At 42.2% G+C, this 26,393-nt stretch overlaps 3 protein-coding genes and 1 pseudogene across 8 annotated transcripts; all 4 read right to left on the reverse strand.

Moving 5' to 3' along the window:
- Window positions 1–2,114: 2,114 nt before the first annotated feature.
- On the reverse strand, window positions 2,115–2,774 carry s100t (S100 calcium binding protein T). The gene is made up of 2 exons (XM_070835448.1): window positions 2,613–2,774; window positions 2,115–2,527 (listed from the first exon to the last, which is right to left on the reverse strand). Exons 1-2 carry the CDS (start codon window positions 2,772–2,774, stop codon window positions 2,363–2,365), a joined length of 327 nt encoding a protein of 108 aa, XP_070691549.1. The 3' UTR covers window positions 2,115–2,362.
- Window positions 2,775–5,335: 2,561 nt separating this feature from the next.
- LOC139205527 (protein S100-A13) lies at window positions 5,336–10,648 on the reverse strand. Its single transcript, XM_070835774.1, has 3 exons — window positions 10,474–10,648; window positions 5,955–6,076; window positions 5,336–5,805 (listed from the first exon to the last, which is right to left on the reverse strand). Exons 2-3 carry the CDS (start codon window positions 6,072–6,074, stop codon window positions 5,647–5,649), a joined length of 279 nt encoding a protein of 92 aa, XP_070691875.1. The 5' UTR covers window positions 6,075–6,076; window positions 10,474–10,648; the 3' UTR covers window positions 5,336–5,646.
- Window positions 10,649–11,632: 984 nt separating this feature from the next.
- On the reverse strand, window positions 11,633–14,040 carry LOC139204847 (protein S100-A13-like; annotated as a pseudogene).
- Window positions 14,041–15,588: 1,548 nt separating this feature from the next.
- pbxip1b (pre-B-cell leukemia homeobox interacting protein 1b) lies at window positions 15,589–26,343 on the reverse strand. 6 transcript variants are annotated; one of them, XM_070835271.1, is made up of 12 exons: window positions 26,253–26,343; window positions 23,799–23,875; window positions 23,340–23,412; window positions 22,990–23,057; window positions 21,539–21,950; window positions 21,317–21,391; window positions 20,322–20,567; window positions 20,118–20,141; window positions 19,477–19,529; window positions 19,038–19,151; window positions 18,778–18,868; window positions 15,589–18,455 (listed from the first exon to the last, which is right to left on the reverse strand). In XM_070835271.1, exons 2-12 carry the CDS (start codon window positions 23,847–23,849, stop codon window positions 16,843–16,845), a joined length of 2,820 nt encoding a protein of 939 aa, XP_070691372.1. In that variant the 5' UTR covers window positions 23,850–23,875; window positions 26,253–26,343; the 3' UTR covers window positions 15,589–16,842. The 6 variants fall into 6 exon arrangements, with proteins under 6 accessions (XP_070691372.1, XP_070691371.1, XP_070691368.1 ...); XM_070835270.1 differs by having other exon boundaries at window positions 15,589–18,458; XM_070835267.1 differs by having other exon boundaries at window positions 18,634–18,868.
- Between the last annotated feature and the right edge of the window lie 50 nt (window positions 26,344–26,393).

Below are 26,393 nucleotides of genomic sequence, written 5' to 3' on the forward strand. Positions count from 1 at the left end.
AGCAAAGATCAGTATTGGAAAAAGGAACATGTAAATCTAATTATATTGATGGAAGGGTGGGAATTTTACCATGGAAATTAAGCTATTATGTGTATTAATATGTAATTTCATATTTCAGTATGTAATGTTCAGAGCATATGTATACTTGTATGCGTGTGTGTATGTATGTGTGTGCGTACCCCATACCCCAATGCATTATCACATCTGTCAGATACGACGTTCAGAAGAGCATACTGTTTGTGTGTCTCCCCCTCCCTTTTATTAATCTCTGGAAACCTCTCTCCAATTCTCTCCCCTTTATCTGGTCATATATGGACAAAGACATTCCTGACATTTAGTCCAATGAGATTAACGGTTACCTTCATAGTCCGCCTATTCATTACAGCAGTTTTCCTTTTCATCATGGACTGGCAGATTTTTCTTATTTCCATAACCCTCCCAGGTTCCCTGACAACCAAGCAAGAAGCAAAAGGCCTTTTCAATTACGCAGGGACTGGGGGACGAATTAAAAACCTCAAAAAACAAGAGAGAAGTGACAAGAGGAAAGACAGTGAAGTAGTCGAATCAGGCAATAAGGTACAGATGCAAAATAATAAGCTGAAAAGAAAATGTGTGCAATATATGAATTAATAATAGAAATGTTTCTGACTTTATTGTGATGTTACAGCTGAGGAAGAACAGAGTGAAAAAAACAGGATAATCTGACCACAGCAAGCACAATCCAGATAGTGAGGAAGAATTAAGCAGGATAGGCAGAGACAAAAGACTTTACGAGTTGTTACTGCAAAGGAAAGCCACTATAAAACTCTGCAGAAATGCCGTCTAATCCTCAGTCACTGTCACTCGCTGTGAGTTTCCCCGGCTTTTTACGGCCAAGTGGCCAAGTCTGCAGCTAAGCTCAGTCCTGGGCTGGGAGCTGCTCTCTCTCTCTCTCTCTCTCTCTCTCTCTCTCTTTCTCTCTCTCTCTCTGTCTCTCTCTTTCTGTCTCTGGAGGATGGGATTACCCAAGGGGATCCCCCAGCAGATCCTGAACAAGTGTGAAAAGCCTATCAGAGACCTGTGAAAACTGTAGGCTGCAACGCTCTATATGGACAAAGTGCTGCTGTCCACCCTTGTTCTCTCTCTCTCTGACCTTTCCACTCTCCTTCCTCTTTTCTCACTTCCTCTCTCGTTATGCTCCTCCATCTCTCACCTTCTCCTTCTCGACTCTCAAATCTGCTCCTGTGCACACCTTAACCAGTCCAATAAAGGTTGTAGGTTCAGATTAATTAACCAATGTGTGGCATGTTTTTACTCTCACACTCACACACGCATGTAACTTACAGTCTGTAAATTACTGTATTACCCAAACTTCCCATTAATCTTACACCACAGGATAGAACGAAAGAAAGAAACGTTTCCTGGCTTTCTAATATTGAGGCTGGCAGCTTCCTTTTTATAAAATGTACACACACACACACACACACCTACACACTCTCGTAGTGTTTTTTTTCTTTTAGGAAGCAGGGCTTTTAAACAATCATGGGTGTAGGGCCCAGCCAAGGTCACTTCAAGTTCTCATTATTCTGCTGTAAAAACAAGAATGCAGGTACAGTCTGTAACTGATCACATACACCTTATGAATTTTTTGATGCAGAGGAACACTGTGTACCTCAGGCCACAACCGAGCCGTAGCTGTCAGTCATACAAAAGACTTAACTAAAGCCACTTAAACTCTATATTTCATTAATATAACAACAATGTCTCTTTGCAACGATGACTGACAAATCTATCTCTAACCTATTCCCATCCACTGCTGGAACAAAGTGCTGTTTCATCATGTGCAAAGCAAATTAAAGATAATGCAATAATCCTCGGTTGGAACTATTGGGTTGGATTGAGGGCCATTTGCTGCCACCTGGTGCCCATCATTTGATCTTACTCATCTTCTCTGCTTAAATAAAGAGCAGCCAACATTTTATTGTTTTGAGTCAAGGTCACATTTATTCTTTCCAGGGAGAAATTCCTTTGTTTGAATGTGTTACAAAATACATGAAAAGAAAAAGAAAGAGAGATATATTCACATCTTCAACAATGACAGGTGTTGAAACTGACTTAAACTCTCCATATTTTTACATAGCAATAAATACAATATGAGATGGGTGTGGGGTGGGATGTGATGGATTGATTGGGCACTGCAGACAAATGCACAAACTGCAGACAAATGCACAAACACCCCACATGTACTGCTGACATGACTAGACGTATGTGTGTGTATTTGTGCATGTCACTCCATGACAGGATGTCTGCTCTCCTGTCTTAACTGTTTCCTCCCTGGAGCGTGTGGGTGTGTGGAGTGGATGTCTTTGTGCCAAGGGCGTGTTCACTTCTTCTTCTCTCCCTTGTCGTTGTACTCCAGGAAGAAGTCGTTACAGGCCACAGTTAGAGCTCCGACCAGTATGATGAACTCGGTGAAATCTACCTCCCCGTCGTTGTTGGAATCCAGGTCTCCCATCACCTTATCCACTGCCTCCTTATCCTGGGCATTCTGTATGTGTGAGGGTATAAAACAGAAATGCATGTCTGTTTCATACATATGCTCATTTTGTATCCCTAAGTGCTTTTCTGCTTACCCCCAGGTAGTTGCCAAGCTCTGTGGTAAGCATCTCCTTGAGCTCAGCCCTGCTCAGTGTATATTTATCTCCCTCGTTTCCAGAGTACTTGTGGAAGGTCTGGATCATGAGCTGCATGGCGCTCTCCAGGGTGGAGGCGTTCTCTGAGTTGGGCAAAGACATTCTGGAGAAGGGTAGAATAAGAGGAAGGGTGGAGGGAGGAGAGAGCAACAGCAGTTCATGTCAGTACTCCTGTCTGCAAAATCTGCTCTCTGGAGCATGAAGGACAAGTCAGCTGCAAATCAATACAGGTTAAAGCCGCTTGCGGTTGCTCTCTCGCACACAAACACATGCAAACACACTCTTCTTTTAGACACTGCCAGACTGGGTGACAGATAGAAGTCATGGAAAACACACACAACTGAATCACACTGTGCAGTACAAACACTGAAATACCGCCAGTGATTGAAGAGATATTTGGCAGAATTGGAAACCCTGCACAGTCCCAGATTTGAGTTTGCTCTAGCTGTTTCCTCCCTGCCACTGGTCCTGATAAGATTTTTTCTACAGATGAACTGATCCTCAATCTGTTTGTTGCGTTGCCCTGTAAAGAGGACCTCTGGGAGTCAGGACGTAGTCAGCAGCCGGACATGTGAGCCAACTGATAAGAGTGAAACTCTAAGCTGGTAAAACAGTCGAACCAGTGGAGGAGATATAACCAAGACACACAGAGGCAACCTGATCTGGCTTTTACTTTGGCTCTACCGGATGGCAGAAAACACCGGAGACATGTGTAAGTCCTTGCATTTCTTGAACCTACATCACCTCTGAACTGTGAGGACGTTTCCTAACTGTCAATCACGAGCCTGGAAAGCTCTGCTCAAGATAACTTAAAGTTCCTTAATGACTCAATAGGTTACCAGAAAGCTCTTCCTGTCCTTGTTGTTTATTTGCACAAGGACCACCAGTCCACCTACAGACATTAGCTGCATCCCCCAAAAATCTACTTTTAAAAGTAAAACCAGTCTGAAACAACCTCTGAGAAATGCAGAGACACAACTCTCAGTGTTGAAGCCTGCCGTCTACATCTTACCTGAGTGAAGGATGAGTGCTGGCCTACTGGTCAGGTGCAGAGAGAGAAGGCAATAGCGACTGATGAAGAGGACGAGGAGGACACCGTCTTAAATACATCCCTCACTCCACCCATCCCACTTACCCATTCCTCCTCTCTCCCTCCTTCCACCTGTTGCTCCTCTCCTCCTTCCCATCCCCCCCATCTCCTCTCCTCCTTCTCTGTTTACGCATCAGACACCTGCCATCCGCTGAATGGACAGATGTAAGATCCACCTGCCCCCCATCGCCCCCACTGTCTGTCAGAGATGGCATATCGGCAAAAAAACACTAATGGCATTGTACCTTCAGTAAGACATCATGTATCCACTGAAGGACTCATAATTTGACCACAGGCCACACCACCGATGCCCTTGTACAGGTTGAAAGTGGTCTTGTTATTCTGAGATGTCAGAGTGCATGGAGGTTAGGATAATAGTGAGTTTTAGAGACGTGGCATCAGTCTGTAACATTCATACTTTGATGAACTCAACACACTGAGCACAATGATTTGGCGTGCAGTGACAATGACACATCACTTGGTATGCTCCAGCTTGTTATTCTGACAGATTATCCTGCTACCCTGTTGTGCAACCATTTTGTTATTCATGTCAAAACAAAGAAAAGGCACAGAGGGAGTGCTAAAGTAAATATTGTAGCCAAGCAAAGATGAATAACTTGCGAACTTTTCAAATGTGTGTGTTTTTAAGAAGCAAAGAGTGTCGGAGTAGAGTGTGGGGGTAGGATGTTCACTGGAGGAGAGGGGGGTCATGCCTGATACAGTATCCGGAGGATTAGTATAGCACCGATGAATGGAGCCATCACACCTGGCAGCCATGCAGAGAAATCCCAATACAAAGACTTTGCAAAACACACACAAGGGCCAACGTGCTAATGCGAGGACACACACATACATTTTCACAACCACATTCACACCTCAAGCTCCAAAACACAAAGAATACATGGTTTAGTATTTAAAAGCAGAAATATTTTACATAGTTCTGGCCAGGTATCCATTTGACTTAAAGCAGCATAATGGATACAGTGAGAGCCACAGAGTATGAAAAATAAATGATACAAACATATAATCATGTGCACTGGAATGAATCATACATGAGAGAAAACAACATCAACATTAATGCACAGGCACTATCATCACCATGAAATGTACGTGCGATCTGCTGTCCTTGTAAAGTGCATCTTCTTGTTTATGTGTCATTACTGTAGTGCATTGTGTCAGGGAGTGGGGTAGCACAGTGCAAGTGCACGCCTGTATGCACCATATGTGTGTATGTATAATGTTGCAGAGTGGACGATGGTGCACAATAGGAAGCGTATACTGTATGTCAGGATCTGGTTGCAATAGTTGATGCATATAAAGGCTGCTGAGTTTGACTGGCCAGGGATGTTACAGCTATATTTAGCAAGTGTTGCTGGTAGCTGTGGTAGGAGCAGGTATCATTGAAGCACTGCTTGTGGGACAATGTCAAACCGTATCAGGTAAATCACTGACCAAATACAGTGTTTCATTAAGTGTCCCAGCAGAATTTTAACGAACGTTAAAGGGTTATGTCAGCAATTACATTTCATGAAAATGCAACTTAAGAAAGATAGATTAAAAACTACACAAAATATAGTTTTATTATATAAAGCTTTTATTTTGAAAATACAGTAAGTGTCCTTCGTATAATTGGTTCAACAAAAGACACTCCCGGCTCAGAGTCCTTCAGTGTGCCTGTATGGTATGACTGAAAAAAAAGGTTGATCTGGACAGAGTTTAAGGTTCAGCTCAGCGCATTATACAACTGGTTAACTGAATGAATGAAAATGATTACGGACTGTTGTGAAGAAAATGGATACATGAAGTTTGGAACATTTGGAATTGAGGATAGATACTAAAAAAGCTCATCCACCAAACAGTGCAGCTTCACAAGCCCACAAGCATCTATGAAGCATCTGCAGTGGCTTCTTCAGACTTCTTCTGACTCATGGCGTTGGCCAAGTAACCAATCAGAGTGAGGTATTCCTGGAAGCTGACCTTTCCATCGTTGTTCTCATCCAGTCCCCGCTGCATCTCCTTCACGGCAGAGGAGCAGTTTGCATCCTGGATGGACAGAAGCAGACGAAAAATACCGTTAGAACTAATATGGTGGCTCCTTGTGAAAAACTAAAGAGGGAAAAAAAATGTTCTACAATACTGATGGATTATTTTTGTACAGCCGTTGGTGATGGAGAAGTCATATAGCTCTTTACCTCCATGATACCTCCAAGCTGTTTAGACACCAGTTTCTGGAAGACTTTTCCGTCTAGATTCTCCTTCCCCCTGGCAGAAGAAAGAAATGTGGTCACCACCGTCTTAATGGCTGACTCCATATCTAAAGAGAGAGAGACACAAAAACAAAAAGTGAAAAGGAGAACTGACTGTAGGAAGTGGCAAGGAGAGATATGGCCATATCTTAGACACTCAGTAATGCCGTTAGGTACACTTCCCATGAATTTCATTGGGCTTATTTCAGTTACTGAGTGCATCATTTGTTGAAGAAAGAACACCGTAACCTTGAAATGCTTGTGCACAGCTTACTGATCAAGATTAGGGATTCATGAGGAACTGTGCTATCACATTATATATGATGTTTTAAAATAGTTTTAAAACAAAATAATCTACATTGTCATTTAAGCCATAAATGTGCTGAGGATGAAACAAATGTAATTATTTGGTTGTTAATTGGATCACATCTTGAAAACAGGATCACATCTTGAACATAAACATGTGAGAAAGGTGAGACACTCAAGTGATGTCAGCATAGACGAAGAGGTGCAGGGGGGGTGGGGGCAGAGGAAGGGGCAAAGCCCTGAGGTTCTCCGAGGTAAACAGAGCGAGAGAGAGGGAGTGATGGAAGGTCGAAGAGGAGGGGAGTCTCTGAGGTAAACACAATGGGAGCTGTGATCTCTGACGGTGGACATCTGATCCCCAGAAGCCAGCAGGAGGCCACAGGTTCAGATTACTGCCTGCTGCCCGTCTGCTGCAGCTCGCCTCCCATCACACTGCAGGAAGACACTGCATACTGTGACATACTGTGACAAACATCACACAGCGCCAACGGAGTAAACTAGCCTGAAACATCTAATGGTGCTGTTATTGAAGGAATCTGTCATGTGAAGTGAAACCCTCAGCTGAACATTTCAGGGAAGCAGTTTTGTTTCATTTCATTCACTGGTTAGATGGACCTCACAGGAAAGACAGAAACGGGATGAAAACACACATATATGCTTTCACCAGAAGTCAAATCTAATATCCAAATAGTTGTGCCCCACTTCCATACTATATGTCAATTCTACACAAATTCTGATGATGACGCACTGGAAAAGTGACAAAAAAAAATCAATATGCATACTACCTCTGCTCATCCACCTAATTTTGCGGCTAATGAACACCATGGGCCTTTCCACTGAAGACCAGTTGTGAATACTAAAATAAATGATGACTGAATTCAGTTGGGTTGATTCAGTTTCCTGGTACTGTTCACACTTGAACAGACCCTGAATATTATTAGTAACCCCTGTACTTTTCCTACTGCGACATGTCAAAATGTCTGCTGTGAAAAGAGGCTGTTATTTCACCGCACAATGTACAAACGATACTGAGAGCCGGAAAACAGAAATGCATACAAATTGTGGTCGGATAAACTATATTAGTCATAAGCAGGTGCTGAGTTTGTAGCGTGTGGAAGAGTGACCATTTTCAGTGTGCTGTTGATGAGCACTATTCTACCACAATGCAATGGACAAAGAAAACAGAGAAGCTGCTGGTTTCAACAGCTGCAAAAAATTAAAGCTAATTTTGGATGCTGGTAAAACAGGCTTAGGAATACCTCCGAAAATAATAACTAACGAATAAATCCCACATTTTTACGTCTGTTTGAGACATCGAATTGGCAGTGACATTGCAGAGTTTGACTGACATCCGTCAATGCACGTATTGTATCATTTCCTCATGTATAAAAAATGTAAAGTTGATTCCTTGTATACCAACTAAAAAAAGTAACCGACATGAAACAATAAATATCCAGTGCAGTATATACTGTATATTACTGGTATGTAGTATGGCATTAAGACATAGCTGTTGGTTCTGTACATAATACAAACAGTATTATAGAAAGTGTCAAGGAGCACAGCTGGTACAAATGTGACCTAATGTATGCAGACATCATTGAGCCAAAAGAGGGTTCTCTCTACGTTTCTGCTCCCATTTAGCTTCCTGTTGTCTCAACAAACAAGATATCCAAGGCAACAGAAAATAAAAGGCCTGAATAAATGCTGCAGATACTTGAGCAGACTTGATAAGTATCACAGCAGTGTAGTGTGAGGCCTCGCTGCAGGATTTCCAGTGTGTATTGGAAACTACCGGGAGGCACGGGTAACAACGGGATGGGTAATGATGATGGGTGCCCGGGGCGATGTTGTTGAGTAACTGTAGAAGCTGGTAAATCTTCCATCTGATACAGATGTCGCACCTCAATGCTCACACTATGCACCTATACTGACCTACCAGACCTACCAGAGACATACAGACAGACAGACGGAGACACACACACACACACACACACACTCACGCACACACACACGCACACATAAAGAAGGACAACACAAATTAGGACTTCTGTTGCATTAACCTAATTACTGGGTGAGTGAGAGCAGGCACCCAAACCTTGGATTCTGTTTCATGTCTCCCTGCCATGCCAGCACACACACATGCACACATAGGTGAACACACAACTCTTTCCTACATACAAGTGAGCATCTGTCACCAACATGCAGTTCATTATTATTTAACATGCTACTATAATTGTCCCAACACCTTCCTAATACCCTCTACAAGACGGACAGCAGCATGGGAGCAGGCAGACCAGTGTCTCTGCGTGTTTGTATCTGTACAGGCCATATATCAAAAAGTCTGACAGGCCACCATCCATTAGTGTCTCTTCTCAGTGTAATGAGATGAACATGAAACCATGCAGGCCACGGTCAGAACTGGAGACACCGGGGCCACAGAATTACAAATGGGTAGAAAGGAACATGTAGTATGGTTTGTCTGATAAGACTGGAAGCGTGGGCTGCGTACACACGAAGCTCACCTACAGCTTCTCAGCGCATGTACTGCATTCAGACTCAGAGCTTGGGGATGGTCACTGTGATGACTCAAGTGTCACGAATGCTTGTGTGAGGCCCAGCGCATTGTTTTATTTGTAGAACTGCTCCCTTTTGTTGCATTTTACTGAAATTTGACACCAAACATATGCTACTTTGGTGATTCCCACTCTTCAAATACAGCAAACCTCTGACTCCATACTCTCTAATTGCATATGTGTGTGTACTATAACCAGTTTAACCAAAGAGTGATTATTTATTAGAGGCATAAAGGTGTAAAACAATCCTATAATTCTCAAGTGAAAAAGTAAATGTAATTTTCTGCTTACCCATCCTGTCTCTTACGATCCCTTAGACATATCTTGTCACCTTAAGCGATCTGATCCACTGTTTGGAAACTATACTGGACTTGCCTGTTTTGAGTTTGTTTAATTAAATATTTCATGTTAACATGGCAGACAGAACCCAAGACCACAGAATGACCTCTTTGGTCAGCTCTCCCTTGCAAATTCAACCTGGTTTAGCAAAGGATAACTACATATTGATATGTCCCTTGTGCCATATTGTGCATTATGTCATTGGTGTCTCCTTGTTTTAACTGTGAAAACGAAGATCAAGGTCAGTCAGCATATGTATCATAGTGTGTATGCACATTATTTCCTAAATAAATCAAATAAAGCATGACTTGTGCAGACTTGGTGGGAGTTTCGGGTACAGTTAGTATTACAACTGGCTTTAAGGCTTAACAAGTACAAACCAGTTTAGAGGTAAGTCGGGCAGGGCCACCCAGCCCGACCAATCCACCCCTCATCACCCAAATGTTGCTGTATGTTTCATATCTCAAAGCGAAATTGTTTTGATCTGTTCTGACCACAGAACCTAACAGGTCATATTCCTGTGCTGGCAGCTGATGGCTCATAGGTACATCTCAGGTCTCCCGTATGAGCATTGATTAAGTGACCAATCAGCTCCACCCTGCTCCTGTTGTTTGCGCTAGGTGTGACTGACTCACTTCCTCCATGAGCATGTTACCTGTCATCGCCCAGGTCGCTATTTCTCCTCCGCGTCATTAACTACACCAGGCCGCAGCCATTTGAGGATCGCTACCGGAGTCTTATCATAACGTTAATAATTCAGGCTGATAAGAGCCAAATCTGACCACCGTTACGATGATCACATTGTGGCAGACTAACGGGGCGAAAACGGCCTCGGCGCATATGCCAAAACTCGTCAACGCCGTGCGTAACGGAGAAGTCAGGGGCTTGCCCCTGTCCCACATTTACATTTAGCCCTAACTAAACCTGACAATTTGTAGAGCGACCAGAGGCAGGACTGACACACAGCAAATTAATAAGTAAACGTGACTCAAGACTCCGGTTTCTCTGGAAGTGTAAAGGCATTGGGGATCGATTACCAAGAAGGAGAACCTGATCCCTGTGGCCACCAAGCTGGGTAACGACAATAGATGCGCTCGCTAATTATGCAAAATTTATGACACAGTGGAAGAAGTAAGATAAACTGATAATTTTGCCAAGAAAACAGTTCAGGCACATTAGCACAATAAAGTTCATTAACCACAGAGAGGCTGAGCACAAAATGCGTAATGAGAATAAAGTAGACCCACCGTTAGGACAGGGCACAAAAGGCGACGAACTATTTCAGCAAATGCTCTCCTTCTCTCTCTCTCTCTCTCTCTCTCTTGCTCTCTCACAGATCCTCCTCTTCAGTCTTGGGCGAGATTAACCAGCAACACATATCTTTTCCGTGATTTAACTTCTCACTTCAGCCAACGTTTTTTTTTTTCATTGTCATAGGGCGTGTGCCTGGGAGAGAAAGAATGTAGAAAGAGGCGCAGCTTAAGCAACACGGCAGCTTTTCAGCAACATTTGGCAACAAACATTTACGTTGTCCAAGAAACAGAACAGCTCTTTAAGATGTGGTTTGGTGCATTTATACAGTTCTTTTGTGTGTCGGTTTACTTGCACATTTATTTCTGCATTTTTCCTTCTGGCACACACTCTCTCAACATGTAGGAGCAAGCGCGCGCTCATGTCTCAGTGCGCGAGTGTTCAAAGCCTTGCCCAACAGACACATGTATCCAAGCCACACCCTGAAACTTTACTTACTACTACAAAGACTGTAAAGATAGTGTTCGCTACAATAAACTTTGGAGAAAACTAACAAGTGGAGGCCTGAGCAGCAAGAATCACCTTTTCTTTTTCTTTCTTTCTTTCTTTTTTTTTGTACATTTTATTCAGCTTTCATCTCCAGCTTTAAACAACAGTCTTGCTCTGACACATCACACCTCTGTTTGTGTACTGGAGGGAGACCATGAACACTGCAACTAGACAAGCCAAGAATACACAGGATACATAGTGCCAACACACACACTGTCAGTTTTCAGACTATACATTCCCATCCTGCAACTCCCTGGTAGACCTGTAAGCACAAGTAGCTGCGAGTATGTGTGTGTGTGTGTGTGTGTGTGTGTGTGTGTGTGTGTGTGTGCTCTGTTGATAGCTAGGACTGGTTCTAATATTGCTGAAACTGTTCAATGTTATTCTGTGACAGAATCTGTGCCAGTATGGCAACTGCTGATGAGAGGACAGGCTGTGAAATGCAGACTCCTGATAAAAAACAAAACAAAACACAGCACTTTGTAGTTGAAATAGACTTAAGGGTGTTTTCCATTTGGCTGTTTTCCCTTTTTTTTTTTCTAACTGTATGGCACACAGACAAGTCAGAAACACACATGGAACCGTAATGGAGTATCTGAGGACACTCTATTGGCTGAACCCTCCATGTTTGCTTGCAAGATGCCCAATCAGCTGCCAGAACTCCAGGAAGCTGAGCTCTCCATCATTGTTCTTGTCCAATGAACTCATAAGCTGGTCAGTGGCAGTGGGATCACCAGCATTCTGCAGAAAAACAGGAAGATACTCCATCAAATACTAAAAACAATAGTGAGAGTCAGTGTGGGCCAACTATGATGTTATTGGTTGTGTGCGCAGGGCGATGAGACAGAGGTAAGCTGACACCACTGGCACCAACACCAGTTTAATAATTCATGCAACATCAGCAAAGGTGGTTTGGCACAAGGATCTGTGGCTGTCACCATCTAGTGGCCAAAGTGATTTTTTCAACTGTTCAAGCAAAAAGAAACGCATGGAATTTTCCACACTTGGAAAAGGCTGCCCTGTATTTTTTTGTTGGGGCTCAGGAACTGCTACTTTCTGTCGCTGCACTCTGGTTAGACATGCAGATTGCAGACAACACGACCACAAATAGACCAGACTAGAGTGAAACTTCAGGTGGAGGCAACTCTGTCTTAATGACAAACTCATAGTTTTTGTGTTTTAACACAGAGGTGCATTAAAGGTATGTACAGCATACAGCATTCCTGCTCAGGATCACACATGAGAAAAACACTCTGAAACACTGTTTTCAAGTTAGACTACTTTTATGACTCAGAAGTCCAGTAAGACCGTATGCATAGAAAACTACCTACGTGAAAGAACAGAAGCAGCCTTTTGAAGTATGACTAACAGTTAATTATATGGTCACAGCAAAAAGGGCCAATGTGGCATCCAGATGATAACAATTTCAATATGAATCTGCTCTTATGAGAACGTTCTTTTGCCTAGCAAAGAAAGAGCTTAAGAGGAAAATAAGAATATCTTCCTGTATGGGTTTGACTGCAGGTGACTCTTTCAAACAAGCACTGCAGAGGAGGCTGGTGATAGTCTGTGTTTTTCTTACTGTCAACTTATCTCATGGAAAGACTAAAGAGCAAGGCGTTGTCCGTCTCTGAACACTATCAGCCACAAACCACAAGCCCGGTTGTTGCCACTGAAGATGAAGATCTTCAGCCTTATAAATAGCCCAAGTGATTTCCGTGGTTTGACTTTGTGGCTTTTAGCAAATGTTACTTTAACAGGAGTAAATTGTGCATTTGTTGGGGTTTGCTGTTTTCAGCTGCAGATTAATACATGTTTGGTGAGTATTTACAGCAGCAAGACAATGTATGGGTGATCAGTTCGAGAAGACTTTGTCACCCTGTGCTCCTGTGTAGCTGATGACTGATGACTGATGTGTTTTTAATAACCGTGCGGCTGATTGACATGTTTTCAGTAGTTTTTGGGTGACAATTGAGCTCTATGGAACAGAGTAATAAGGAATATCAACACATTGTTGGTCATTTCATGGAATTTGATGACAAGAGGGAAAAAAATCACTGGTCTATCCTTTCAGCCCTTGAAGTATACACTTAAAAGAGCAGATGTATGTTATATGCTTTCAGTCATTTTCCATCTCTGTAGCACAAACCGGCAATTTTGTGGTACATTTTGAACCAAAGACAGACGAACAAACTTTAAAAAGTTAAAGATTTCAATTGATGATATAGATATCGGAGTGAAAACACTCCACTTGCTCTTATGTATTAGGCCGATAAGTGAACTACACAAATACAACTACATTACACGAGTGCATCTCTGCATCCTCACCTTCACAAAGTTTGGGAGCTCTGATGTGACAAGTCTGTGGAACTCATCTCTGTTCAGATGATTCATCGCTGCCAGCAAACGCCTTGAACTGGGCCACCAGCGCACCAATGGCAGACTCCAACACAAGCCAAGAGGCGCACAGGGAGGTCAATCTTTGGTCAATATTTCAGGAAAAATAAACATGAGAATCGTTGCTGATTATGATATTGAGTTTCTAAAACACAGTTCATTTGTTATACAGATTAAGTTCAACCTAAGATGGCAAAGAAACACCACCTTTAACCACAACTTGATCTGACTGGATCTGGCAACACAGATCATAGAGACTCACCACCTCAGTAAATTGTTAGTTGTGAAGTCTTCCTGGCCTTTTTCTAGCCTACCTCTCCCAGTAAACAAGATAAATCATTCACTCATTTCTCTCTCTATGGTTACAGCTTGTATACAGCTTTGTGTTTTTGTATGTAAAAATGTAAACCATGTTCCCCAAACACCACTGACCATTTTCCATTACATTTTCAGATGCACTTTGAGTGTTTAACTACGCTCTGGCAGGAGTTATGGATTACTGGATGAATCACCTCTTGCACGAAAACCCCAGAATCACTCAGACTGTTAACCATGAGTTTGGACTAGTTAATCATACATTGTGTGTGCACAATGGTTTAATGTTTTGCTCACTTCATGCCAATTCATGGACAACTGTTTCCTTTGCTATGTGTGATTGTGAAGCTTTGGGTGAAATGCTGTAGAGAGCAAAAAGTGAGCAGAAAATTGGATATAATTATACAGCCGGCAGAGCAAAAACTTCTGAGAATGAGGCTCTTGGGTTTCACCTCAGAAAAGGCATATTATTTAAGCCAAAGCTGACAGGATGTGCTCAATTGGCATATTAGGGAGGCAGTTAGTGCTAACAAGCAAAATGGCTTTGTCATCAGAGCATCCTCACACCTACTTTTCTCATCTCAGCTGCATGACACACACACACACTATATCCCCATACACCTGAAACAGCAGTCTACTCGTCTTCTCCTTCAATTCCCTCGCCTATCATTGAGGAAGGAGAGTGCTGCTCCTAACAGAAAATAAATGGCTTACAAAGTGGACTGAGACATAGTACACAGTAGCATAAAAGCATCAGGGTTTTCCATTGGACGATACTGCTAGTTGTCTTGTGATTAATGACATGTGATTGATGCTTGGCTGTAGGTGCATTTGTGTCTATGGATTTGTTGGTCTGTGTTTCAAACAATTCATACTCCTTGAATTCCTTGTTTGCCTGCCTTATCCGCTTATCCAGCATTTGTCCTTGGGAATAGATGCATTCTGCACTTTAAAAGTTTCACGCACACAAAGTGTCCTCAAAGTCAAGCACTTACAGCAAACAGCAGTGCTACGGGACTGATTTACAGCGTCTCCTTTCACAGACTTTATTATGGAGTTATTCATTACAGAGAAGTGCACGCTAGGGAATGTAAACCTGCATGAAATGTTGCTTTTCCACGGAGGCAGTATTGATTGCATGGGAGATTCTGTCTGTGTGAGTGTGATATTAGTGCTGAAGCTACAGTAGAGCAGTTTCACGACATAAGTAGTAATGGAAAGTTGAGAGGCACCTCTCTTTATGAGTGGTTAAGTATCAATACTTAGTTACGCATCTGTAGCATGTCTATACTGATATACAGTTATGTAAAAAGCTTAAATGTTTCTATTCCCAACGATTGACTGATAAAGTTACCAGTCGATCCCACCCTCTCCCCCTTCTCTCTTCTTTTTCTCTGCTAGCACCAGTTAAGTCGTTCCACCCAACCAGATACAGGGGAGTATAGAGGGAAAGATCAAGCAGATAAAGTACCTCTGACATCAAGGCAATCCATGGTCCGTGGAAAGTAGTTGGTTCATCTGTAATGGCACACACAGTGATAAATCACTCATATTGTAATGAATGGTCAGCAAATAACATTTTACACACTCAGCTGGCTTTCAACAGAAATTGGTGGGCCAATTGTTAAAAAACACTAATAAACATCATTAATTTTCAATAAAAACAAAGACCTCACCTTCGTTCTATCCTTACAAACTCATCAGGACTTGTAAATTCAACAGGATCCGATTCATATGAAGGAAGAAGACCTGAAATCACTGAGACTAAAACATGAGTAGATGTTTAAGTAGGTGGCGGAAATTTAACACAAGAGTGAAAAGAAGACAAAATCCAGTTATTTGATCTCAGGGATGAACCAAATTTATTATTCTGCTCTTATGACAGTAATAAGGGCAAATATGAACATCCTAATCACACACAGTTGTGCACACAAAGCCCAAATAATATGTGGTTCAGTGTCGCCATCCTCTGAAAAACAATCTCAGTATGTACTACAGTATGTGGCAGAGGGCCTTGAATCAGCAACATTTCATACATCAAGTTAGTGTGCAAACAAATAAGAGAACATGCTTTTTTGGAAACTATTTGCCATGACCAACCTAATCAATAAAAACAGATCCTACATTCAAAGTTAAAGGATAATTAAGGAGATTTTAGTGCACAACATGAGTTCAGTACCTGAAAAGAAACATACATGCTCAACATGTTGATATCATTATGTGCCAACCGATTGTTTAATTATAATAAGACAACTATACACTATAAAATAAGTTAATTATGTATTTCTGCATTTCGACGTCATTCTTTAAACACATTCAGTGCAATATGTACAAACATTCAAAACAAAGCCAATGCAGATTTCTCAAATTTAACATAAAATATTCACTAAACTTTTTTCAGCAGTTCACGCTCACTCACGCCCTGTTAATAATCTAAAAGGTAATCTGACATTAAGAGTCAGACTACAGCGATTAATACATAAGGATGGAGTACAGAAGGCCTGATGAGTGAATAGGTAGACTTGAATCAGTGCACAGTGCTGTTTGCAGAGGAAGAGGTGTAGTGTGTGAAATAAGACCAGCAGTATCTATTCGTGGAGTCACAGCAGAATAAAACCCAACTCAATCTAACTGGTTTAAACTCCCCAGCGCAAAGGGAGAAAGTAGTACTGTGTGCAGAAATGACTTTCACACCGATGGATGTTCAACATTAGCCAAAAGGTGCTCAGTCACAAAAACAGAGCTAGATGTGGGGTTTTAGAGTGACTTTAGCCTCTTATGGTCTTCGCTCTCAAGTCCGTCACAAAAACACTATGTAGGTGTGAGCACTTTTTCTATTATTGACTACTAATGTGTGTGCATGTGCTTAGGTACAATAAAAAAAAAAACAAGAGACCCAAACCAGTGAAATTATATTATAAGTAGAACTTCTTGCGCAACAGATGGAAGGGGGTAAAATAAAACCTGTAAAAGGGACGACAGGATGATAAATATATATCTGTAAGCATCTGTGGTCCAATATAAAGTGTTCCCTTTGAATGACGCCTCATCAGTCATGGCTGCTCTTAGCAACTTTTAACAGATCCATCTTTGCGATCACTTCATCAGCCACGTCCACGTGCGCTTTCCGTCCTCGACTCCCCTTTGGCTCTCTCCTCTTTCTCTCCAGCTCCTGGCGTGGAAAACCTTTTCATGACTTCTTTTTCAAACCCTTCCATTTCGTCCTCTATGGCTCCATCCTGTTCTTCCCCACTGTCATCTCCTTCCACCATGTCTTCCAAAATGTCTCCGAAATCTTCCACGAAATCTTGAAAGCTGATCTGGTCATGAACGAAGACTCCATCCTTGAAGAACTCGGTGGCTAGCTTCACGAGCTCTTCTCTTTTGGAACTGTCCACGCCCGCCTCCTCTGCCTTGGCCAGGTATGTTTGGAGGATGGCTTCAAACTCAGGGAGGGGGACAGGGAGCAGCCCCTCAGCCTGGGCGCACGTCTCCGGTGAGTTGCAGGTCTGTGGTGGTTTGGGGTTGTGCTGGAGGCGCTCTCTCTGCTGGACCCAGTACTCGGGCTGATCCAAGGAGGGTTGGCGGTGTGTGTGAGGAGGCTTCCTGTCTCCCCACAGATGCTCTGCCTCATGGCCGTGATTACTGGTAAATTTGTGGTCACTGTTCTGCTTCTGCGGACTCGATCTGGCCTTTTTCCAATCTCCATTGTGATTTTTTTCTTTCTGTCCTCCTCTCTTCCGCTGCTCCTCTTTATTTTCCCACTGTTTCCTCTCATCCTTCCTCTTCCATTCGGTCTCATCTTTACCACTTTTACTCTTCCACTCGTTGTCGTTCCACTGTTTCCTCTCACCCTTTCTCTTCCATTCAGTGTCATCTTTCCCATTTTTACTCTTCCACTCGTTGTCGTTCCACTGTTTCCTCTCATCCTTTCCCCTTCTTTCTTTACCATGAGTTTTGCTCTCTTCCCACTGTTTCCTTTCACCCTTTCCTTTCCCTTCTTTACTATGATCTTTGCCATTTTTACTCTTCCACTCTTTCTTCTCTCCTTTCTCTTTCCAATCTTTTTTCTCCCATTTCTCTTTGCCACTTTCCTTTAAGCCATCTTTCCCTTTCTTCCATTCCCTCTCTCCCTTCCATTCCTCTCTACCCTTGTGCTTTTCCCCATGGTCTTTTCTTAACTTCCAGTCTTTCTTCTCCTCCTTATCCCTCCATTGTTTACCCTCATTCACTTTCTCATGCTTTGCCTTTTTCCAGTCTTTATCCTCCTTCCCTTGTTTTCTCTCACTCTTTTCTATCCTGTCTTTCTTCCCTTCTCTAGCCTTCCATGTCTTTCCTTCATCACCTCTGCTAGACTTTTCTTTCTTCAAGTCTTTCTCCTTCCCTTGTCTTGTCTCATCACTGTGCCTCCTTTGCTTACCTTCCTTATCTTTCTCCTTGTCAAACTTTCTTTGCTCATATTTTTCTGTTTTACCCCGTTCTTTGTACTTTTTTGTCTCTCCTTCCTTCCTCTCAGACTGTTCTCTCTCTTTCCTCTCCCTTTTCTCACCCATGTTATTTCTATCCTTCTTCATATCTTTCTTTTTCTCCCTCTGGTCATCCCATGCCTTCCATGGCTGTTTGTCTGTAGATCCGGCTGTGCCCTGCATGCCGTCCTCTGGCTGGCCACTGGAGGGCGGTATAGTGGGCTTCACAGGTGCTTGAGCTGCTTCACTGGCTGCTGAAGGAAACACAAGAAGTCACCACAACTACAAAGATGAGGATCGAGCATTCAAATGAGAGTAACAGAAAAGAAGGGGACAGAAGAAAGGTACTTCACTTTCCCTTGCTGTCTAATAACTATCATATTTCTATATCATCTACCCTCCCTACCTCCTCCCTCTGTCCCTTTGTACCTGAAGAGAGTTTTAATTCAGTCAAAGTGGATCTCAGCGTTTCTAGTTCTTTCTGTAGGGCCGGGACAGGCTCCAGCTCTCTCTTCATCCTCGCGTTCTCTTTCTGAAGAACAGGGAGAGATGCCAGATCTTTCTTCAACCTACTGTTTTCCTTCTCCACTTCCTCCCACTGCAGCCGCTCCTTTGCTCCCTCTGCTGCCTGTCCCTTGGCTACTTTTAGCTCTTCTTTCTGTGCCTGTTTGGGAAAAAAAAGAACAGGAGAGGAGAGTCCTGTGAGAATATTACACACTCAGTGACACCTTTATGCATATGTATACAGTGAAAAAACGCGCGCGCGCACGCACACACACACACACACACACACACACAGGAGAGATAAAGTGAGAGACAGAATGGAGTCACACCTGAAGTTGGGCTTGTAGCATAGAAACCTGCTGGTTCCCTTTGGCTAACTTATTTAGAAGCAATGTACCGTCAGCATCTACTGGGGGTGGAGGAACCTCTGGATTAAGCCACTCCTGTCAACAAAATTGCGCACACAGAACAACACAATGGCAAGAATTTAGATGACTTTTAGATTAATTATTATTGCCAGACAGAGTAGTGGAGAAGTGAGAGAACAGTGCATGTAGATGAGACAGGAAAGGAAACAAAAGTCCAGAGTAGCACAGTTGGTAGACAATAGCAGCAGTGCTGCCAGTGTTGTGGGTGGTCTCCTACTGAGCATATTACACTAAAAATTCATGCGGTGGTACTCAGTGTACTGTAAAATGAAAATGCGTTCTATTGAATACACAAACACAGAACAGAACAGAACAAGTGACATACTGATGTCAGGCTGACCTGTTTTCCTGGTAACTCGGTGTCTTTCAGCTCCCTTGTACCATAGTCACTTTCTGCAAATGTATTGTGCAAAGCTTAATTTTCATGTGAATAATACACAAGCAAAAGCTTCATACTCCATTGTATATTATTATAAAAATGGCACCTACCCAGACAACAATCAAGGCTTTTACAATAAAATGTGCACTCTTCAGCTGAGTACAAGCATAGACAGTATGTACTGTATAATATTAAAATCAAAATGAAAGGTTAGGGACGATTTGTTTATTGCTGGCTGAAAACCTCCAGAAATTTGCATCTCCAGAAATGCAAATTTTCAATTTCAACTCCATGTTCTTGCAGATCATGCTTGGGAAAGATTCATAAAAGCCCCAAATCAGGTCTTTCACTCAATATATGGTGGTCATGCTAAATATTATTGGTTTACATTGTGGTGATGTGGTACAAGGTTTACATTCAAGAACAGCAAATAAGCATTGTTGCAAAAGTGCAGAAATAACTCTCTCTCTCGCCATTGTTTAAAAACCTTTTTAAAAACGGTCAGATGCAAAACATGCTTTTTGTCATGCACATTCACACATGCTGCTGGCAGGACAGCACTCATTCACACACACGTACACACACACACACACACAACCTACCCTCATCCAGGTCCATGAAGAGACCTGCAGGTATAATACACCTCAGTCGCAGAGCACTCTTCGTATAAATCACTACTAGTAACTCATCATTCTCTTCCAACTAACCTCACTTTAACATGTTAATATTCATCTGAAATAACATTATAACAGGCAGAACAAAATGGGATCTTCTCATTTCTCAACAGGTCACATGGGGACACCTACCTGAGAAAAAGATTGTGCCGAGGCCTAACAAAATGACAGCACCCAGGATGCACTTGTTCACAGAGAACCCGCTGTCATCGTCCCTCTGTGGCAGCTGAAACTCTTCCTCTTCTTCCTCGTCCACCTCTGTCCTTCCGATCCGCTCCAGAGCTGCTAAGAGAGACCTCCTTCTCCTCACCTCTGGCTCTCCCTCCTCTCCAGTCTTCTCGATCCTCTCCTCGCCCACCTCGGAGTCCACAGGGGAGTCTGGAGCAGTGGATAAAAAGAACATTAAAAGCAGATGTTACCAAGTATATTTTGACTATTACATTGCAATTAACACGTTTAATCCATTTTATGAGCACCCCCCTAAGGCATAAATGTTCAGCACAGCAGATCATTTAATGTATTTGGCATCCATTACACAACTTTATTTTCTAACAACAAAGTTGTTGCACATTATTTGATACAAATTTGCTCCTGCACTTACAACGTTGTTAGATAGCACAGCAGCTATTGTGCTGTAAATTGTCTGATGCAGCAGTATAAGAAAAAAAATCTCTTACTGGAAGTTAAGTATTTCATCTTTGTTGGCTCTGCTGTGCCTGGCACGCTGTTTAATTTGCTCCATTGTCATTCCTCATTTGCCTTTAAACTGCACAGATAAGGCTTAAATCTTGAATGAATCATCTGGAAAGTGATTAAAAGGTGTTCCAAGTTTCCAAACTATTTGCATCACATCTTATTGTTAAGGAGCAATGGTACTATAAATGAGTGCTGTAATGAACTCACTGACACTACACTCTGGTTGGGAAACAAAAAGTGCATGAAAGAAATGCACAACAGAGCAAAAGAAGACTAATTTTTTAATGCTGTAGCAAGAAAAAGAGCTGCAGACCAAAAACACCACACTGCAAAAAACTTTAGAGGTTCCAGTCCCTCTGAAGCCAATTTACTTCTGCAGGGTGTCATGCAACTAAAGGTTCCTCTGTCACATCATGCTCCCTGCCTCATACCAACCACAGCCTCTCCCGACAACTCCCTGGCCCAGATACTGAACAATTCCATAACCAGCTGGTCCACCAAGTACACTTCAAACACAAATAGTACATACGGCTTAGTCTTAGACACAGGCATACCAGATGGCATGTACATAACATACACATAATCAAAACTGATGCTGAGGTTACTATTATATTAATATAATAATAACCTGGCTGAAGTCTTGTTGTTCATACCTGCCTGTTTCCCTAAGTCAGTCGTCCTCGCAGACAGGTCTGACCCCTCCCCTTCCTGTTGTAGCTCCTCCCCATTCAGCGGATACAGTATTCTTTCATGCGTGAGCTGCTCTTCTTCCTGTGCAAACTCCCCCCCTCCCAGAGTCTCTGTGCTCAGTGGTGAGGCTGGGGGCTCATCAGGGGAGGGAGTTATGTGGGAGTAGGAGTCAGAGAATGAATCGGGGTCGGGGATGGACTCTGCCAGGCCCTCATGTGGGCTCTCTGATTGGCTGGGTGCATCGCTGTCAGGGACAAAGCTGCTGGAGACTTCCAGAGAGGTAGGGATGGGGGCATCAGTGGTGGAGGTGGGCACGGAGGTGTGCTGCTCTGTGCTTGTGTCTCCATTTAGATCTGCTGTTATTTCTTTAGATGCCTGAGTATAAGAATCAGGTGATTAAATTCTCATAAGGTATTACACTGTCACTCAAAGACTTCTGTTCTCCTTTTAAGCATTTGTAGTTTATACTCAAGAAGTGTGCCTACTTCAAAAGCAAAAGTTGCTTTTGGATAGAGAGTTAGAGGAGAAGTTTTACACCACTCTTTTATCTGAATGACAAATATAAAGCTACAGGGGGAAGTCAGTTAGTTTAGCACTCAGGGCTGGAAACTGGGGGACAGGAGGAAGATCCTGCCAGCACCTCTACAGTTTACTCATTAGCATGTTATATCTTGTTTAATTCTAGAGGATTTATATGCTGGACAATTTCTTAGCTAGGAACTGTTGCCAGACAACCAGCAGAGACTCCAGGAAGTTAACAGTCACAGCCAAGAAATAGTCCACAATAATCCAGGACGATATTGTTACCTTCAAACTGAGCCAGACTAGCTGTTCCCAATCTTTATACTACGCCAAGGTAGCCAGCTGCTGGCTGAAGCCTTATACTTAATGGCCAGATATGACAGTGCTATTTATATTCTCATCTAACTGTCTGCTAGAAAGTCAGTAAGTATTCCTTTAACTTTAAAATATATGAGAATTAGTATCAGTGAAATGTTTGTGACTTTCTGCATTTTGTACACCTGCCTTTAATAAAGCCTGGGCTAAAAAAAAAAAAACATACGAGTGTTCACTTGTTTCTTTGAATAGAAACTTTGTGTTGAACATTATTTTAGGCCTCTGTCAGCTGAAATGAGTCACCTTTTAGTTATGAGTACTTAAAAGGGGCAATAATGTGGCTACACCCCCACTGGCCAATCAGACCACTAACCACAAGTACTCCTGGTGGCTACAGCATAAGCTGTTTAAATGTGTATCCTTTGATAATTTAGAAATGACTGTTCATGGCAAACCATGGTATAATTACAAAATATAAGACAGCAGAGTGCCTTCATTGGGTAATAATAACTACATATTCAGCTAAGCTGTGTAACAAATACTACAAGAGAGAAAATAGAGTGCATTGCTGTCCTACCAGGTGGCCCTCCACAGGGAGCCCCTCTGCAGACTCTGCACCATTTGCAGGCTGCTTCTCCCCAGAACCTGGCTCATCAAACACAGAAAACAGGAAACAAGAGCAAAAGTTAAACAATTTTCAATTGCAACTATTTTTAATGCAGAAATTCTACTTTACTTGATGATGTATATATCATTTTGTTATTTTTCACTTTTTTTGTTTTGTTTGAATAATTGGAAAATGGGCGAAAGTGAGTGAGTAAAAAAAATAAAAATCAGAAATTCTAAAAGGTTTGTGTGTTTGTGCATAATCTGTTTTTCCTGTGTCATAAACAATCTCACAGTCCTGACTTGTATAGTGACAAACACCTGCTGCAGATGGAAGGCTTTCTTCATGCTCAGTCCCCTCTGCCAAAGGCCTCAGGGTTTCAGTGACAGTCTCCTGAGACAAACAACAGACAGTCAAAGAACACAAACATTATTACCATTCAGGTATTATAGCCGGAGCAAAATAATCTGAACATACAATCCATTTTTGATTGTTCCTAAGCACAGTATTGACATCACTGTATGTATGTGTGTGTAACAAGCCCTCAGACCAGTGCCTTTTAGCCAGTTTGTCTTGTTGAATAATTGTTAAATCATTTAAAAAAAAAAGAGAGACAAAGAAACAAAGAGTCTTATTACAGGAACTTACTTCATATTCGGGTGACCCAAAAGAAAATCAATTGGGACAAGGAGTTTTCTTTTTTTAAAAATAATACATTTTCAATGAGGTCATGCACAGACACTCCACATGTTCCAATGCTCTTTACAGAGTGGTGATACCTCAGGAGTGAGGATGGTCCAGCTGTTGTTAGCACTGCTGCCACCCGACATGGCCCCCTAGAGGCTTTGCCTGTCCCCTGCAACACAGAAGAGACAGGAACATTGAGGGCAGATTAGATGATTAATAGCAGTTCACGGAGAAGCAATCAAATCAAACTGAAGAACGTCCTACACCCGTTTATGTCTCTATACCCTCTGCACCATATCTGGCTGCCTGACTGTCTACAGAAAAAAAAGATGGCCAAGAGAGGGAAAAAAAAGGATTTGGGTTTATTGCAATATATTTGAAGTGACGCCCAACAACCCCATGTGAGCAGGTGTATTGTTCAGAGGCCTGCCACTTGTCAACAATTAGGGTGACAAGAAATTTACATCCTCTGTTTACCCATGCACATGATTTGAATGCATGCCTTTGCTATTCAGCCACACCCATTGGGCAAATGAAGGGCCTACTGTAACCTGCTGTTGACACATTACTTTGTGTGCGTGCATGTGTGCAGGAAGTCCACGTTGCTGGGAACCATTCAGTTCTTCATTAGTAGTTTGTGTGTGTTGTGGGTCTTTTGATCACCCTGGCTTTTGACTAGCTAGGAAATGTTTTGGCAGAGCCACGGGTAACTAAGGCCAGCACCATTCTGGAGATACAGACAGCAGAATGGGCTTTCCATTTCAAAGCTGCTGGTCTGTTAATATGTCTACAAACCACCAGCAATCAACTGTATCCTGCATATAACTCCATCGGACCGATCCATTGGCCTCATCGACTGCTGGACTCTTTATTAGATTGTTCGTTCGCTTACACTTCTTGTTTATTTCAGTGAACTTTGTAAAGCACTGTGAGACAACTCTGTTGTGATATTGGGCTATACAAAATAAATTGAATTGAATTGAAAAAATTTAATAACTATTCCTATGTGCATTGCTGAGAGTTAAGAATTCTGAAGTAAGAAACACTGTATTTCTGTAGAACTGCATCTGGCCAGCACAACTCGAGACCACATAAGCAGAAACACAGACTTACATTTCAATTTCATCATCTGGTCAGACACAAGTGTCAAGTATTACAGCTACTTGAAAAACCAACAACACATGGTTGAGCCACTCCAGACTTCAGAATTCATGTAGTTGATCAGGACACAGATCCAAAATCAAACATCAATTAGGCACCAGCTACTATTACAGCCTTTCCTCTCTGACTGCAGAGGATAACAGAACAGTGGTGCATATTTATTAAATGTGGTTTAGCTTTCTTTTAGTGAATACAGAAAGAACTAACCAGCCACGTTAACACCACAGCATCTGGGTAATGACACACTTCACTCCCCAAATTCAATTCTCTCCCAGCTCCACAATTTAGGTCTCTTAATCGAGTGCCTCCCAAGAGGAGCCTTCTGAATCTAGCCTAGGGCCCTAGGAGCATTGTGGAGCATATAGTGGAATGGCTTAAATAGATATCAGCTAAATATAGCTACCATGAGATTGACTGGAGACAGAAAGAGGGAGCGTGCAGAAGATAGCCATGGGGAACACAACAGAGGCAGAAATGTGTTCTAAGGACAGTGTTAAAAGGATTATTCTAAATGCACTATCAAGCCGATGGCTCTGAACAGAGAAAAAATCATTTTCATAGCTTTGACATTTGGTCCTACTCTCTGATTTTTGTGAGTAATGCCTAATTTGACCTTTAAAGCTCTACCTTTGGGAGGCTGGGTTACATAGTGTATTTTAACTTTACATATTCATAGCCATCATATTTTACAGACACTTGAACCCCTCATTGATCTCAGATTATTAATACCTTTTCAGACAAACAATAATCTCCCTTCAGTTTTGTTTGTGTGTCACTTAAAATTGCCATATGCAACACTTGCAAAATACAGCCAAACATAAAATACAGCCAAACATATAACTAGAGCTGTAGGCCCAGAGTTATCTTGGTCTCAGCAGGGAAAAATTACCAAAAAAGGCCAAGGGAAAAAAGGCCATTAGGACGGCAGTGTCAGGCTGTCCGTAAACGCACCATAGCCAGCTTGTCAACAGCAGTTTACACACACACAGAGAGAGACACACAGACACACACAGCATCATCAAAGTATTATGTAAGGTTAGTTTAACAGACTGCTTATAGAGATGTAGTGTGGAAATCTCACACGGCGAGGAAAAATTAAAACTAAAAACCGACTTAAACTCAGAAACATTACTTATTAAATGCGTTCAAGGCCAATGCGAATGGGATAAATTCCTTAAGGGTTAAAATAAGACAAAACTGCCAACATTAAGCAATTAAAACAAAAACTGTCTTCCAACGTTGCAACTTTTTCCTGGTTGCAATCGAGCAACCAGGAAAAAGTGAGTGAAACGACGTCTGCGCCTCAATGGGCGAGCAAACAAGAAAACAGACGATGTTACTTTGAAGTAACGACACTTTTACATCCAAAACCAGTTCAGTCTTACCGTAGTCCGTCGCTTTACTTGAGACCTCTCAGTTTGCCACAAATACTGAAGACACCTCTGAGTCTTCCCATCCAACTTGGGAACTTAAAACATGCCTCCTGAAGTTGTACGAGCCAAGCGCCTCTCGTCCAATCAGAGGCA

Source organism: Pempheris klunzingeri, chromosome 8 (assembly GCF_042242105.1).
Source record: "Pempheris klunzingeri isolate RE-2024b chromosome 8, fPemKlu1.hap1, whole genome shotgun sequence".
NCBI lineage: Eukaryota > Metazoa > Chordata > Actinopteri > Acropomatiformes > Pempheridae > Pempheris > Pempheris klunzingeri.

Bases quoted from the DNA above. Each gene is read 5' to 3' on its own strand.
- LOC139205527 (XM_070835774.1), bottom strand. From the start codon at position 6,074: ATGGAGTCAGCCATTAAGACGGTGGTGACCACATTTCTTTCTTCTGCC. The intron at 5,806-5,954 runs GTAAAGAGCTAT...CTGTCCATCCAG, and splicing joins AGCTTGGAGGTATCATGGAG to GATGCAAACTGCTCCTCTGC.
- s100t (XM_070835448.1), bottom strand. From the start codon at position 2,774: ATGTCTTTGCCCAACTCAGAGAACGCCTCCACCCTGGAGAGCGCCATG. The intron at 2,528-2,612 runs GTAAGCAGAAAA...TCACACATACAG, and splicing joins AGCTTGGCAACTACCTGGGG to AATGCCCAGGATAAGGAGGC.
- pbxip1b (XM_070835266.1), bottom strand. From the start codon at position 23,849: ATGTCGGGTGGCAGCAGTGCTAACAACAGCTGGACCATCCTCACTCCT. The intron at 19,152-19,476 runs GTCAGCCTGACA...TTTTGTTGACAG, and splicing joins CCGAGTTACCAGGAAAACAG to GAGTGGCTTAATCCAGAGGT. The intron at 18,459-18,633 runs GTACAAAGGGAC...TGTTTCCTTCAG, and splicing joins TGAATTAAAACTCTCTTCAG to CAGCCAGTGAAGCAGCTCAA.